Source organism: Meles meles, chromosome 4 (genome assembly GCF_922984935.1).
Source record: "Meles meles chromosome 4, mMelMel3.1 paternal haplotype, whole genome shotgun sequence".
Lineage (NCBI taxonomy): Eukaryota > Metazoa > Chordata > Mammalia > Carnivora > Mustelidae > Meles > Meles meles.
This window is the reverse complement of record NC_060069.1, coordinates 42727071-42744632: the sequence shown is the minus strand read 5'-3', so window position 1 is coordinate 42744632 and position 17562 is coordinate 42727071. Positions and strand designations below refer to the sequence as shown.

General features: G+C 37.3%; 1 protein-coding gene across 1 annotated transcript in view; it reads left to right on the top strand.

The window, feature by feature from the left end:
• Positions 1–17562, top strand: part of SNX4 (sorting nexin 4) — a 67187-nt gene that overhangs the window by 45112 nt on the left and 4513 nt on the right. Inside the window, exons 9-13 of the mRNA XM_046003600.1 lie at positions 4421–4486; positions 8753–8842; positions 10469–10568; positions 13787–13932; positions 15641–15755. Of these exons, the coding sequence (XP_045859556.1) occupies positions 4421–4486; positions 8753–8842; positions 10469–10568; positions 13787–13932; positions 15641–15755 (517 nt within the window). The remainder of the gene's footprint in view (positions 1–4420; positions 4487–8752; positions 8843–10468; positions 10569–13786; positions 13933–15640; positions 15756–17562) is intronic.

Below are 17562 nucleotides of genomic sequence, written 5' to 3'. Positions count from 1 at the left end.
TGTTAACAGTGGTGAGCATTGACATCCTCGTTCCTTTACTGATCTTAGAGGGAAAAATTTCAGTTTTTCAGCATTGAGTATGATGTTAACTGTGGGTTTTTCATATATGGCCTTTATTAATGTTGAGGTATGTTCCTTCTAAACCCACTTTGTTGAGAGTTTTTATCAAGATATTGTTGAATTTGGTTTGCTAATACTTTTTTGAGAGTTTTTGCATGAGATATCAGCCTGTAGTTTTGTTTGGTTTGGTTTTGGTATTAGGACAGTGCTGGCCTTGTAGAATGAATTTAGTTTGAGAATAAGTATTAGCTCTTTCTTAAATGTTTGGTAGAATTTACTTGTGTAGCCATCTGATCTTAGACTTTTGTTTGTTGGGACTTTTTTTGTTGTTGTTGTTTTTAAACTGTTTCATTTTTATTGCAAGTAATCAGTCTGTTCAAATTTTCTATTTCGTCTTGATTCAGTTCTGGAGGGCTCTGTTTCTAGGAATTTTACCCATTTCCTCTAGGTTGTTCATTTTGTTGGCATATATAATTTTTCATAATATTCTCTTGTAATTCTTTTTATATCTGTGGTGTTGGGTTTTTTGTTGTTATTTCTTGCGGGTTTTTTTTTTTTAATTTTAGCCATACTGTTATGTATAACATAACAGTATGTTTGGTTTTGATTTACACTAGATAATTTATTTTTACTGATTTTTTTTTTTTTTTTTTTGGTGGTGTTGGTTTTTATTTCTTCTCCTTAATTTCTGATTTTATTTGGGCCTCTTTTTTTCTTGAGTCTGGCTAAAGGTTTACCAATTTTATCTTTTGACTAACTCCTTATGATATCAATATCAAAGAATTGTTTTGAAATGATGTCCTATAATAGTAGTTTTCAAAGTTTTTGTTTTAAAGTATTTCTTAGACAATTATCATATGATCTCTCTGATATGAGGAATTTGAGAGGTTGGATGGGGGGTCGTGGTGGGTAGGGAGGGAAAAAATGAAACAAGATGGGACTGGGGAGGGAGACAAACTGTAAGAGACTCTTAATCTCACAAAAGAAACTGAGGGTTGCAGGGTGGTGGAGGGTAAGGAGAGGATGTTTGGGTTATGGACACTGGGGCGGGTATGTGCTATGGTGATTGCTGTGAATTGTGTAAGCCTGATGATTCACAGACCTGTACTCCTGAGGCAAATAATACATTATATATTAATAAAAAATTTTAAAATAAAATAAAATAATTTCTTTCAATAAAAAATAAGAAATCCAATATGTTGAGCAGATGAAAATGAAACTACCCTGAAACTGTGACCAGTGCCCTTTATTTTGTTGGCAGAATGCCCAAGATTCCATTGGAAATCACTGTTTTATAGAATTAGTGATACTCTTTTTTTTCTTTCTTGGTGTTACTTTATAATTTTTGAAGGATTTTGCAAGAGAGTTTTTCAGTCTTGGGGAAGTTTTAGTGTTAATTAATTTAGAATATCTATTTGTGTATAGAGCTTGCATGTTGTGGTTATTTTTGAGCCTTTTGTGATTTTTTTGTGTGTGTTAATTATTTTGGTTGTGACATCTTAGAAGTTGTCATCCAAATATTTTTATAAGAAAATGTCTTGCTAATGTTGCATTATAAATCCTTTTGATTGGATTAATTTAAAAATAATTCATTTTATATTTTTAAATAGGTAATACATTCATATGGCACAAAACTCAATAGGAATAAAAGCTTTTACAGTGAAAAGTCTCCCTTCTCTGTTAACCACCCAGGTCTCCTCTGAGACAGCTAATACAGTTTTCTTGGTTTCTTATGCATCCCTGTAGTAAAATGTAATTCTATAAATATATTAATATACAAACACAGTTGGGTGCTTAACCAACTGAGCCACCCCTTAAAAATATTAACTAATCTTTACACCCAACGTGGGGCTCAGACTTAGAACCCTGAGATCAAGAGTTGTGTGATCTACTGACCGAGCCCGCCAGCCTCCCCTATAGTTCATAGATGGACTTCAGGTTGTCAGAAGTTTCTGAAATTCCATGCCAAATTTTGTGATTTTTTTTTTCCTTCTTAGGGAAAAGGTCCATAGTTTTCATCAGTTTCTACAAAAGAGCCCTCTGTGACAATTTCCTACCCATTAAGTACTTAAAGATTCAGTTATTTCTCTTACAATGTTGATGTTAAATCTAAATGTTGATGTTAAAAACTACCCTTTAATATTTCCTTGTATGTTAATGGTTTCCTCCTCTCCACTGTAACCTGGTTAACATTTCCTATTTCCAATCCTAGATATATCCTTGGACCCTAGGTTAGAACCTTTTGTTTAGTGGTGCTTCTTAAATTTTAATGGGCATATCACCTGGAGAACTGTATTTAAATTATATATATATCAAATTTAAGGTGACAGAGGTATGGAAAATGAATATTTTGGTGCAGTGGATCTGGAATGGGTTCTGTGATCCTGCATTTATTTATTTATTTACCTTTTTTTTTTTAAGATTTTATTTATTTATTTGTCAGAGAGAGAGAGAGAGAGAGGGCACATACACAGGCAGGGGTAGTGTCAGGCAGAGGGAGAAGCAGGCTTCCTGCTGAGCAAGGAGCCTGATGCGGGACTTGATCTCAGGATCCCGGGATCAGGACCTGAGCTGAAGGCAGACACTTAACAATCTGAGCCACCCAGGTATCCCTGTGATCCTGCATTTCTAATGAAATTCTAGGTCATGCTGTTGCTAGACCACAGTTTGAGTAGCAGAGGGCTAAGAATATATGTACCTTGAGGTTTTGTGCTGTTATGTAGAATCCAGTATAGTTTCCCTCCTCACATTTATTAATTCACTTATTGCTTCATTTTTTTCATTTTACCTGCAAGCTGTAAATACCATGTATTTATCAGGCTCTAAACTACTTAATAGGCATACATAGGTGATAAAGTGTGAGTCCTACTTCCTTGAACTAGTTTTCGTCTTGTTTGGTAAACAAAAGAACTAAATTGGTTATGTTGGCCTTGAGTTGGTGGTACATAGTAAGGTACTCAAAGATTAACTAGATGGATGAAGTACTTTTGGGATAGCCAATAGACAGTTCATCTGGACTGTTGATTCTTTTTTTTTTTTTTTTAAGAGAAAGGGAGAGGGACAGAGGAGGCGAGAGACTCTTACACACAGGGCTCAGTCGCACAACCCTGAGGTCACGACCTGAGCTGAAATCAAGAGTCAGATGCTTAACTGCTTGAGCCACCCAGATGCCGCATGGCATTAATTCTGGTAACATGACCTACAGTTACATTATGTATGATCACTGCATTTCATTTTTGGCTAGTTATATTTGTCATCTGCCAAAACCCTTAGGTTCCTTTCTCATGTGAAGAACAGGGCTTTGGATATATTGAATTTGAGGTGATAGAGTTATATAAAAGCAGAATTGTCCTGTAGGCATTATAAATGTAGCTTTAGTTAAAAAAAAAAAAAGTTAATTTGCTTTTACTATCTTGAGAGTAGTTACAGACGTATAAAGAAAGAAAATTATTAGAGGGAGCCTTATCTATTTTGTTTTTAATCATAACCATAGTGTTGAGTAGGTGATTTATATGTTTGTTTTGCTTTGACAAATATTAAAAATCATGAGGTTTTCTTCCTTCTAATACTGTAAGCATATAATCTGGTATTTCAACAACATAAAAATATGTATAAAAACTACATGGTAACAAAATAATAGTGTTTAAATGTTTTTCTTTTATGATACAGTGCAATTGAAGAGGCTTATGTAGAAATGACAACAAAGGGCGCCTGTCCAGCTCAGTTGGTAGATCATGTGACTCTGAGTCTTGGGGTTGTGAGTTCGAGCCCCATGTTTGGTATAGAGATTACTTAAAAATAATAAAATAAATCTTTAAAAAAAAAACCTAAATGACAAAATGATCTGTAGTTCTAATAGACTTTCTCATCAACTTTAGTGCAATTATTGAAGCTTTACTCTGTACCTATGTTTCTGTACAGCCATCTTTTTTGTTATCTTAGATGTGTTCATCAGAATCATCCATGGAGCTTCTGATTAAGAGATTCTGATTAAGTAGATCAAGAAAGGGCTAACCTCCATAGTTTCTCAAACCTGTTGACTTTGACCTGACAAATTGACTTAAATAGGCACCCTAGTTGAGAACGTTGTCTGTAAGCAGATGCAAGCTATTTTGTATGATACTTATTTTGCACTTAGCAGCAGCTGATAGCAACTTTTAAACTAACAATTAAAGCTTTCACTTGCATTTAGTTGTTAAACTTCAGGGGAAAGCAGCATATTTGAGTCACAGAAAATAAATCCAAATACAGATGCTTTATTGTTTAAAAGGTAGCTGGAAAGAAACCTTATAAAATATCCCTTTTGAAAATAATCCATATCTAATTCATGGTGTGTTTGCTTTTATCTTTTTCTCCCTAGTGAGTGGAGTGCCATAGAGAAAGAAATGGGGGATGGACTGCAGAGTGCTGGTCACCATATGGACGTGTAAGTACCTAGAACAGTTAAGGTAAAACCTGGGGTGAAGTCTATTGGTAAAATGTTAGTGATTCTTCTGTTTTTATCAAGTTTGCTGGCTTTTTTATTATGCACTGTGGATCCAGATCTGACTTATACAAGTTTATTTCAGGAATGAAGGTTAATTTAAAAACATTCAAAAATCAAATCAGTCCAGTTCATATATTAGTAGAATAAAGAAGAAAACCTGCATGTTAATTTCAGTACATGTAGAAAAACATTTCAGCATCTACTCACAATAAAAATGCTCATCAAACCAGGAATAAAAGGAATTTCTTCAGTTTAAAACTTAAAACGAGGATTGTACCTAATAGTGAAGTATTAAACATGAAAACTTATAGATAATACTGTATTTAATAGTGAAGTATTGATGCTTTTTCCAAGGAATAAGGCAAGGTTGTCTGCTCTTACCACTTCTTGTAAACGTTGTACTAGTAAGTCCTGCTCAGGCAAGAAAAAACCAAGTAAGAGGCATTAGTCTTAGAAAGGAAGAATTAAAACTATCTTTTTTTGTAGTTAACGGGATCCTTTACATGGAAAATCGTAAAGAATCAACCAAAAATATTATAGAACTAATAGCTGAATTTAACAAGGATGCCAAACATAAGATCAGTGTATTAAAAATAAACTGTTGGGACGCCTGGGTGGCTCAGTGGGTTAAGCCGCTGCCTTCGGCTCAGGTCATGATCTCAGGGTCCTGGGATCCAGCCCTGCATCGGGGCAGCAGGGAGCCTGCTTTCCCCATTCTCTCTGCCTGCCTCTCTGCCTGCTTGTGATCTCTCTGTCTGTCAAATAAATAAATAAAATCTTTAAAATAAATAAATAAATAAAGTGTTTTTATATACTAGCAACAAATTGAAAAGCAATACTTTTTATAATAGCATCAAAACAAAATTTTACAGATTAATAAAGACTTCATATATAAACACTGCTGAGAGAAAATTTTAAAGACCTCAATAAATGGAGAGAATTAATGTATGTCTTCATGGATTGGAAAACATAGTAGTGTTAATATGTCCATTCTTCCCAAACTGCAGTCCCAGTCAAAATTCTGATAACTTTTTTTTTTTTAATATTTTATTTATTTGACAGAGAGAAATAAGAGAGAGGCAGGCAGAGAGAGAGGAGGAAGCTCTCTGTGGAGCAGAGAGCCTGACGTGGGGCTCCATCCCAGGACCCTGGGATCATGACCTGAGCCGAAGGCAGAGGCTTTAACCCACCCAGAGCCACCCAGGCACCCCGAAATTCTGATAACTTTTTAATTGAAATTGTTATACTAATTCTAAAGCTTACATGGAAATTCAAAGGACCTAGAATAGCCAAAACAGTCTTGAGAATGAACAAACCTGGAACTTATTACCTGATTTCTTTCTTTCTTTTTTCTTTTTTAGATTTTTAAAAAAGATTTTTATTTATTTATTTATTTGAGAGAGTGAGAGCATGAGAGGGCAGAAGGTCAGAGGGAGAAGCAGACCTCCCCATGGGGCTGGGAGCCCGATGTGGGACTTGATGCTGGAAGTCCGGGATCGTGACCTGAACCAAAGGCAGTTGTTTAACCAACTGAGACACCCAGGCGCCCCATATTACCTGATTTCAAGACTTACTATAAAGGTACAATAGTTATCAAGATAGGATTTGAGGGGCGCCTGGGTGGCTCAGTGGGTTAAAGCCTCTGCCTTCGGCTCAGGTCATGATCCCAGGGTCCTGGGATCGAGCCCCGCATCGGGCTCTCTGCTCAGCAGGGAGACTGCTTCTCTCTCACTCTCTCTCTCTCTGTCTCTGCCTGCCTCTCTGCCTACTTGTGATCTCTCTCTTTCTGTGTCAAATAAATAAATAAAATTAAAAAAAAAAAAGATAGGATTTGACATAAAAGTAAACAGATCAATGGAACGGAATAAAGTCCAGAAATAGACCAGCATTTAAATAGTACATTTCAAGAAGTGGTTCTAGAATAACTGGTTATTTCCATGGAAAAAAATTAACCTTGAGCTATTTCTCATACCTTACATAAAAACTAATGTAATTTGGATAATATACATAAGTATAAAAGCTGAAATTACAGCTTTTAGTAGAATACATAAGAGAATATCATTGCAAACTTCAAATTAGCAAGGATTTCTTAAAGAGAACATGAAAAAAATTTTAAATGGTGAATTGTTCTTTATCAAAATTAAATATTTTGCTTATCAGAAGATACTATTATAGTTGGGGAGGAATGTGGGTAGTTAGTGTTAGAGAAGATGAAGGCGTTGTGGTGACAGTGGTTAATGTTTGCAGAACAGTGTGAATGTACTTAATGCCATTGAACTACACGCAACAATTATTAAAAAGTAAATTTTATGTTTATTTAACACACACACACACACACACACACACACACACACACACACAAGATACCATTAAAATAATGAAGAGGCAAGCCTGTGACTAGGAGTAAACATTTCCAAGCACAATATGTAAAGAACTCTTACAACTCAGTAATAAAGAGACAAAAAATACTTATTTTATCTAAATATTTCTTTGGGCCATATTCAAGCTAACTGGCTACTTTCCAACCAATTTGCTTAACCCTAAGAAGTTTTCCTGTATTCTGTTGATTTAGCATTTTCAGGAATTTAGGGTTATCCCTTCAGTTGATTTATTTAAACCATTAAATAAAATTAATTTCAGTGCTATCTAAAAATCATTACCACTTATCTTTTTTCTACCCAAGGATGTGCCGTTTATCTGTTCACTGTTTCCTGTCTTCAAGCCACCAACCCTGTGGTTCCTCTTTTTTGTTTCCTTAATATGAACTCTTTGAGAATCACAGATTTATGAATTAAAGGCAGTTTTTCCCACTCTTACCAGTGATTCTCAAGACTTTCTTCAGTCACATAGAAGAAATTCCATACAAGTTTGTAATTACGTAATAATGTGCTTTGCCTGTTTTATAAATCCTTTAAGTACATAGCTTTTCAGTGACTCTTAATGTAGGTTTATTTATTTATTTTTACAACTTCAGTAACTTGTTTTCTTGCCTACATAAAGCAGGTCTGGAGACATCGTATATATTTTTCTTTTTTTTCTCATGCCAAGAAGTCAGAATTAATTTGAAAAAAGGACGCCTGCTACACCATACAGAAATAGCACATGACATAACCCACATCCTTATGGAATTTGTAATATGATTGAAGAAATAAAACCAACACATGACGCATTTGATAAAATATAAGTTGTGAATTGTTGATAAAAGATCAGAAGTGGGGGGTACCTAGATTGTAGCTCAGTGGATTAAGTGGCTGACTTTGGCTCAGGTCATGATCTTGGGGTCCTGGGATCAAGCCTTGAGTCATCTCTACTCAGCAGGGAGCCTCTTTCTCCCTCTGCTCCTCCCCCTGCTCATGCACACTCTCTGTCTTTCAAATAGATAAATAAATAAAATCTTAAAAAAAAAGAAGTAGAGTGATGAATAAGGACTAAAGTAGTCTGGGAAGATTTCCTAGAGGTGCTGAGATATGTGCTTGTAGGATTTAGAGAAACAGTGTGGAGAGCTGTCAAATTTCTGTACAAGGAAGGACTCAGGTCCAGGGAAGAGAATGGCATGACAATGAGGGGCTTGACCAGATCAAAGCACAGGTTGCTATTGAGAATTAGTATAAAATAAGGCTTCTAAAGTTTTTTGTAGTCTTACTCTATTTTTCCTTTTGTAGCATTTAGGCATTACTGTATGTAGTTGCTGCCAGGAACATCTGAGCACCAGTTTTCCACAGATTTTGTAGCCCCTTCATAAAATATCTTTGAACAAAAGATATTATAGTCTTTCGGTGCTGCTTAAGCTACCTGTAAGAAGGACCTTTGTTTGTTTGTTTTTATTTCCAAACCATTGCTGATTGAAACATTTTGGTAAAATTTTCATGGTAATTAAAAATTGCCATGTCTGGGGCGCCTGGGTGGCTCAGTGGTTTAAGCCGCTGCCTTCGGCTCAGGTCATGATCTCAGGGTCCTGGGATCGAGTCTCACGTCCGGCTCTCTGCACTGAAGGGAGCCTGCTTCCCTCTCACTCTCTCTGCCTACTTGTGATCTCTCTCTGTCAAAATTAATAAATAAAATCTTAAAAAAAAAAAAAATTGCCATGTCTGAATGCTTATTCTCATTTTGTGTACTTACTTTTGTTAGGGGTAGCAAATAGCATTGCTTTTGATCATTAATACTTTGTATCCTGATAAAAGTTTGTATGCAATGTTTTTTAAACAGGTATGCATCTTCTATTGATGATATTTTAGAAGATGAAGAACATTATGCAGATCAGCTAAAGGAATATCTGTTTTATGCAGAAGCATTGCGGTAAGTACAATAAATGTTCCAGATGTAGCCGTGTGCTGGCTGGTCACCACTCTTCATATGTTGCCAGAAAGTAAAGATAGTAAGGTGATTTTTAAATGAATTCATTCCCCAGGTATTGAATGAGGTCTCATTGTAATCCTCGATGTTGCAGAGTGATAGGCATAGACATTTAAGACAAGCTCTGTTCTTGAAACAATATTGATAAAACTTGTCAGTCTCCAACCTCAGGTTTGTTTTGTATGTTTTTCTACTTTCTTCAGTTTGTAGATGGATGCAAGATACAGATTGAGTGTATGTAGCCTTGTTACTAGGCAGTATGTTGCCATTTTTATTCTGTAATTCTTTCCACATCTGCTTTTCTTCTTACGAAGTTTGTGTAAGTTCTTAATATCAGCACTCCGTCTTCTGTTTTTATGGTATCTCTTACAGAGCCAAACAGAATTCTCTGGTATATAGTTCTGTTTAATAAAAAAGAAGGTAGTATACTTTTTCTGTCCAATTTTTAAAAAATGAATCGTTTTCCTGGAATAGGTGGCTTTTGGTCATAGCCACTTTTGGTTATTTTCCCATCACTTTTTTTTTTTTTTTAATATCCCATCACTTTAAAAGCAGTATAAGAATTCCGTTAGGACACCACAGCACCAATTTTCCTTTAGCTCTTCTGTAACTGGTGTGAAAATGTCCACACATTGTTAGCCTTGTTCCTTCTAGGACTTTGAGTCTTCAGGAGTCCAAGGTCGCATTACAAAGCAAAAGAAAGTTGCTGAATGCAGGGGAATTCTGCACAGTTCTTAAGCACTGTAGGAAAGATTAATGTATATTGATATGTCCATGGTACATAGTTAAGTAAGATGACATGTAGAATCACTTGAGGCATGTGCTTATGTGTATTTGTAAGTGCCTACCTATGGTCTGGTAGAATATGCACCATCTGTTCATATAGAATGTGTCTGGGAGTTAGGGAAAAGAAAGAATTCTTGAAACTTTTTTTATTTTGTGCATTCCTGTAGTAGAATCTTTTTTATTTTTTTAATGCTGTGGATTTTATGATAAAAACTAAGGCATTTTTTTCCTAGGATTTATTTATTTGAAAGAGAGGGCATGTGTGCAAGCAGGGGGCCAGGGCGGGCAGAGGGAGAAGGAGAGACTCTCAAGCAGACTCACGACCCTGAAATCATGACCTGAGCCAAAATCAAGAGTAGGACTAGCCAACTTAGCCACCTAGGCACCTCAAAACTAAGACATTTCTGTACAGAAAAGAAAATGTTGAGAGATCTTTTCAAAGAATATTCAGTTGGTTTATAAGATTCCACCATTAGTTTCTGAGTTATACAAAAGATTTTATTGTTAATGTATGTAATAATGGTGAGTTTATTGAAAAAAATGTTGCAGATATCTAAAAAGCAACCCTTTTTTGTTAAGTATATGTAAAATTTTTATGCTTAGGTTCTGTTAGATTTAATTTTTAATATTGGGCTACTACATTTTAAACTTGAAAATTCTATCTACACTAGTTCTGAGCCTAGTAAGACATTCTGAATGCTTCCCCTCATCCCCTGAAAAAATTTTAGTATGTTGAAAGAGAAGCCACAAAGATTAAATGGCAGCACTTTTTTTCATCCCTAGGGCTGTATGCAGGAAGCATGAACTTATGCAGTATGACTTGGAGATGGCTGCTCAGGACCTAGCATCCAAAAAGCAGCAATGTGAGGAACTGGCAACTGGGGTGAGTGTTTCCATTTAGGTCTCTGCATCATTGCCACAAGCCATATAAGGAAGCAGCTGTAGCTATAATACTCAGGATGCCTGTAGCTTTTATAGGGGAATAATTTATGGGCAACTTTATAATTCTTTGGGTTGTGATCTTGATATAAAAAGACATAAGCCATTAAAACATTGTATTATATGGCATTTTAAGAAATTCTGCCAGGGCACCTGGCTGGCTCAGTCAGTGGAGCATGCAGCTCTTGACCTCATGGTTGTGCATTCGAGCCTGACATGGGGTGTACAGATTACTTAAAAATAAAATCTTGGGGCGCCTGGGTGGCTCAGTGGGTTAAAGCCTCTGCCTTCGGCTCGGGTCATGATCCCAGGGTCCTGGGATCGAGCCCCGCATCGGGCTCTCTGCTCCGCGGGGAGCCTTCTTCCTCCTCTCTCTCTGCCTGCCTCTCTGCCTAGTTGTGATTTCTCTCTGTCGAATAAATGAAATATTTAAAAAAAAAATAAAATAAAATCTTAAGGGTGCCTGGGTGGCTCAGTGGGTTAAGCCACTGCCTTCGGCTCAGGTCATGATCCCAGGGTCCTGGGATCTCTGCTCAGCAGAGAGCCTGCTTCTCGCCCTCCCCTCTCTGCCTGCCTCTGCCTACTTCTGATCTGTCTGTCAAATAAATAAATAAAATCTTAAAAAAAAAAAAGAAAAAAAAATAAAATCTTAAAAAAAAAAAATTCTGCCAACATTGCTCTTTGTAGCAAGTATCTTTTCATTTATGGTAAGTCCAAATGAAAAAACATTATTCTTTGTGATTGAAATAATGACCTTTGTCAGGCTTACTTTTATAAAATATATTAGAGAAATTTTAGTTTACTTTGAAAAGCCTTACCCAGTTACAATCAGTGCTTCTCTGCTAAGAAGGAGCTTTTGATATACAGTGAATATTTGTGAAGAAAATTCCATATCTTATTGTATGAACCTTAGACCGTTTTTTTTTTTTTAATATTTTATTTATTTATTTGACAAGTAGATAGAGAGGCAGGCAGAGAGAGAGAGAGGGAAGCAGGCTCCCTGCTGAGCAAAGAGCCCGATGTGGGACTCGATCCCAGGGCCCCGAGATCATGACCTGAGCCGAAGGCAGCGGCTTAACCCACTGAGCCACCCAGGAGCCCCAACCTTAGACCGTTTTTATAATCAGTTTTTCACTGTCCAGCCATTTTCTTGGAATAAAGTGTAGTGAGAATACACAACCTGGAGATGGTGGAACAGTGACAGTGCCACCATTTATCAGCCGCTTCATAGTTAACAAGTACTTTGGTATGTCTGAAAAGCTGCAGATGTATGTGGGAAAAGACTGTTGGCCACAAAACATGTATACACTAGGCTTGATTTATTTTTTTTATTTTTTTATTTTTTTAAAGATTTTATTTATTTATTTGACAGACAGAGATCACAAGTAGGCAGAGAGGCAGGCAGAGAGAGAGAAGAGGAAGCAGGCTCCCTGCCAAGCAGAGAGCCCGATGCGGGGCTCGATCCCAGGACCCTGGGATCATGACCTGAGCAGAAGGCAGAGGCTTTAACCCACTGAGCCACCCAGGCGCCCCGGCTTGATTTATTTTTAAAACTCGGGAACTTTCCAGGCCATTTTCAGGGAGCAGGGTTCTCTACTCTTCCATGTGAAGGGAAAGGTGTTTCAGTACACTATGGAGAGTGAGGAGGTGTTGAAGCTGCGATGCTTGAGGCTTCCCCCCAAACGAAGGCATCCTATTTTATAGATAGATACCCAAGTTTCAGTGTGTGTTATACAGATTTAAAATTTTTTTTGCTGCTTTGTGTGTGTTTGGTCTGTTTCCTTTATTGTCTGTTGAATTTTATCTATTTTTTATGCCCTAAAGAAATATAAAAAAATATGACTTCTGATCTAAAGAAATAACTTGCCTAATACTTCACCTAGAATTTTTCCATTTGATAAGAAGGTCAGTTAGAATTTTTTTCTTTTTGACTATTCCATATTATTCCAGTGTTAGGAATCATATTAGGAGCCCCTTGGTTATAAGACTTAAGAGGCTTCTGTCTGAGGTACCGGGAAAATGGCAAAAGTTTTTGTTTCTCTCTCTTTTTTTAAAAGATTTTATTTATTTGACACAGAGAGCCCAATATGGGGCTCAGTCCCAGAACCCTGAGATCATGACCCAAGCCAAAGGCAGCGGCTCAACCCACTGAGCCACCCAGGCGCCCTTTTGTTTCTCTTTTTTTAAAAAATGTTTAATTGTGGTTTAAATATACATTGCAAAATTTGTCAGCTTAATCATTTTTTTAAACTGTTTTTTTCTCTTTTTAAACTGGGGGTTTTATCTTTTTCTTCTATTTATATTTGTATATATCCACCTACCTTGAAAGATTTTATTTTTAAGGAATCTCTAACCTAATATGAGGCTTGAACTCAAAACCATGAGATCAAGAGTCACATGATCTGCCGAGCCACCCAGGCATCTGTATTTTTCTTTCTTTCTGTGTTTTTTTAAAGATTGATTGATTGATTTGACAGACAGAGATCACAAGTAGGCAGAGAAGCAGGCAGAGAGAATGGGGTGAAGCAGGCTCCCCACTGAGCAGAGAGTCCGATGTGGGACTCGATCCCAGGATCCCGAGATCATGACTTGAGCCAAAGGCAGAGGCTTAACCCACTGAGCTACCAGGTTCCCCTGTATTTTTCTCTTTAAAGTCTTACAATTTCAAGCTTACAAAATAGTGGGAAAAAATTAGTACACTTATGGAATTTACATTGATATGAATTAAAAGCAGTTTTACAAGAGCATGGGTTAAAGAATGGTTGTACTAGGGATCGTCTTAACCATTTTGAAGTGTACGGTTCAGTAGTAGTAAGTACATTCACATCGTTGTGCAACCAACCTCCAGAACTCTCTTCCTGTTGAAAATTGAAACTCTGTACCATTAAACACCAACTGTCAATTTCCCTTCCCTCCAGCCCTTGGCAGTCACCGTTCTGCTTTCTGTCTCTATGACTTTGACTGCTCTAGATACTTTACATTAAGCAGAATCGTACAGTATTTGTCTTGTGACTTGTTTATTTCCACTTAGCATAATGTTCTCAGGTTCGTCTTTATAGTATCATGTGTCAGAATTCCCTTTCTTTTTCAGGCTGAATAATATTTCTTTGTACGTATTTGCCACATTTTGTGTATCCACTCACCTGTTTTATTTCCTTTTAGACCGTGAGAACGTTTTCTTTGAAGGGAATGACTACCAAGCTCTTTGGTCAAGAAACTCCAGAGCAGAGAGAAGCCAGAATAAAGGTGCTTGAAGAACAAATAAATGAAGGAGAACAACAGTTAAAGTCTAAAAATCTGGAAGGCAGGTAAAAATGCTGAGATGTGTAACAAAGCTAGACATACGTACTACATGGCAGATTTTTTTTTTATACCTTGTCCCTACCTCATTAACATGTGTGCGTTATAGCCTGTTATTCCAGGGCATTATTTTTTAAGATGTCTCTATACCCAGTGTGGGACTTAAAGCCCTGAGGTCAGGAGTCACCGGCTCCTCTGACTGAGCCAGGCAGGTGCCACCATAATGGTTCTTCTAAACCGTAGAGATGAGGGGCACCTGAGTCGCTCAGTTAAGTGTCTGTCTCTCGGTTTTGGCTCAAGTCGTGATATTGCAGTTGTGGAATCGAGCCCGGCGTCAGGCTTTACGCAAGGCGTGGATTCTGCTTCAAATTCTCTCTACCTCCCTCTACCCCTCCCCCTACTCATGCACGCTCTCCCCCTCTCTCAAATAAATGAATAAATAAATAAATCTTTAAAGAAATAAAATGTAGTGATTGAATTCCTAAGAAATTTGAATGATCGAAAATCACGTTGTAGAAACAGTTTTATTATGGGAGAAAAGAGTAAGAAGACTTTCAACTTATAATTGCACTTTTCCTAATTTCTGTCCTTTGCACATTCTTTCACCCTTTCTTCTCCATCACTTGACAAAAGCCTGATCATTCTTCATTTCCCAGCTCTCATGCTGCTTCCTTTTACTGCTAGCCTCACAGGCTCTCATAGCCCTTGGTTCATGCCACGATAGCATGGTAGTTTTTTTTTTGGGTGGTCAGTTTTTCTCTGTGATTGTCCCTGCCTGAATTAAGTGCCTTTCAAAGCCAATGACTGTGTCTTTTTCATCTTTATGTTTTAACATCTTGCATTGGGCTTGGCATGTAATTATTCCATAAATATTTCTGGAAATGCTAGCAAAGTTCTGGCATCGCTTTTTCGCTTATTTTCCTTGCTGTTGTTTTTCATCTGATGATAAGTAGATGAAGGCAGACCAATCGTGTATCTGTCATTTGTGTTGAGGTATTTTTGTTAATTGTTAGAACTGTTTGTACCAAATAAGTAAAAGCAAACTTTTATGAATGGAATTTAAAGAGACAAAGCCTCTCAGAATTTTTAAAACTCTGGTTGTTTAAAGCAAGTGTATAGGGGTGCCTGGGTGGCTTAGTTAAGCATCCGCCTTTGGCTCGAATCATGATCCTGGGGTCTTGGGATTGAGCCCCACATCAGGCTCCCTGCTCAGGGGGAAGCCTGCTTCTCCCTTCTGCCTATAGCTCCCTCTGCTTGTACGTACTTTCTCTCTCTCTGTGTCAAATAAAATCTTGAAAAAAAACAACAACACATGAAGTTATTTTTAAAAAAGGCAAGTATATAATAATTGTAATACATAATATATCTTGTCAAAAGAGTGTATGTTTTCTAGTGACCCCAGGAGGACTTCACCTGGCCTCTGTTAGGCTTGTGAGCTGGTTCAGAGAGCCATCCACAGCTGTTTTATAGGAATAATTTAAAGCTGGGACTTGTGGCAAGAATATTGATTATTAAAATATAGATGAATGTATGACTGTCTCTGCTGCTTCTCCCAGTATGATTTTTAGGAAGAGAAAAATAGAATATCTTATACAGACAATAGCTTTTTCCTCCATATAGATAAAAACCAATGCAAATGAGAACTGGTTATTAGAATTTATAATATAGTGAGCTGAATTTGAATAAAAATAATGATGACTACACACTTTATTTCAGAGAATTTGTGAAAAATGCTTGGGCTGATATCGAACGCTTCAAAGAACAAAAGAACCATGATTTAAAGGAGGCCCTCATAAGCTATGCAGTCATGCAGATCAGTGTGTGCAGAAAGGTAGGTGAAGGTACAAGTATATTCAGAAGTGCTTGCAGATTTCTTTAGAACTGGTTTCTCTTATTGGACCAGAGTGTTCATTATTCTAAAGCCCATTGTTCCCCCCTTTCCAGAATGTTTTCCAGTTTTTTCACTTAACTTTGAAAGAGTATTATTACCAGAATGTTAATTATTCAGTCTTCACTCACCTGAAGTTCCGAATTTGTATGCCTGTTTATATCTAGTATTTGAAAATATGTACTAACAACGTTACTTGGATTATATGATGTTCTTGGACAGGGGGCAAGACACTATTCCTAACAGTGATCTTTAGTACTGTGACTGGAAGATAGCTTAAACATTGTTTGGGGGAAATGTGGTTATGATATGGTTTGTTGTCATAGTTAGTCTTTCATGTGACTAATACCCGTAGTAGAAGAACACATAGTAGTAAGAACACGGAAGCTTATTCTGTTTAAATAAGTGTTTTGACAATGCTGAAATCTTTAAAATGCTATGGTAAGAACAAAATATAAAACATTCCTTCTTTTTTAGGACCCATGATCTTCCTGTGTGTCCGTTAGTACCAATGCTTTACATAATGTTTAGCTCGTCACCATTTACCAAGAGATTTAACATGCATTATCTCTGTAAATCATATAGCAAGATGATTTCTCACAGTTATAAAGACCTCCTTAGAGGGAAAAATCATTCTCATATAAACAGCTTGTGCTTTAACTCACCCAAAATGTGTATTTTCTGGCTAGACATCATCACTTCCCTAGCTCTTTCCACTTGGTATCACCAGCAGTAGCATTAGAGAGCAAAGACATTTTAAGATGTAAACACCGGACTCTAGCATTAGTCACATGGGCTCCTTTTGTATTGGGCACATTCATATTTGTGCCTGAGTTCAAGTGTAAGATACTTCACAAGTGGATCTCTGAGGTCATTTAAGAGACGTTAAAATCATGAGTGATCCATCTGCACATGCCCATGGGTGAGTGTGATTGCAGCTTGGTAGTATGTGTGGGTTTTTTTTAAAGACTTTATTTACTTACTCATTTATTTATTAGAGAGTAAGCAAGCAAGTATGCGAGTGGGAAGGGGAGGAGCAGAAGGAGATAGAGAATTCCAAGCCGACTCCATGCTGAGCACAGAGCCTGACACGGGACTTGATCCCATGACCCTGAGATCATGACCTGAACCCATCAGGAGTTGGGGCACCCAAGGACTGAGCCACCCAGGTGCCCCACAGCTTGATAGTGCTTTTATTTGTTGCTCTTCCGGCCAACTCCTGCTGCCTCCCTGCCTCACAGATTGTTTCACATTTAATCTTTTTTCTAACCTTTCTTTTTTTAATCTTGGGAGGTCTGAAAGATAATAAAAAAAAAATTTTTTTTTATTTACTTATTTGACAGAGAGATTACAAGTAGGCGGAGAAGCAGAGCAGAGAGAGGGGAAGGAGGCTCCCCGCTGAGCAGAGAGCCCAGTGCGGGGCTCGATCCCAGGACCCTGAGATCATGACCTGAGCCGAAGGCAGAGGCTTAACCCACTGAGCCACCCAGGCGCCCCGATAATACAAATTTTTTGAGTTGGTTTTGTTTTGTTTTTGTAAAAGACTTATTCATAAACTCCTTGTGATCTTCTGTTTGCTGCTTTTCCAAAGTAAAATGCCTCAAAGGACTTTTCTCCCCCATTTTACCTAGGGTGGGATGGTTGAGGGTGCTGAAAATTAATCTCTGAATAAAAAAGATAACACTGTAGGTGTATTTGGATATCCCATTGCATAGCTTGTGTGTCTACTCATGTGTCCTATGATAACTAT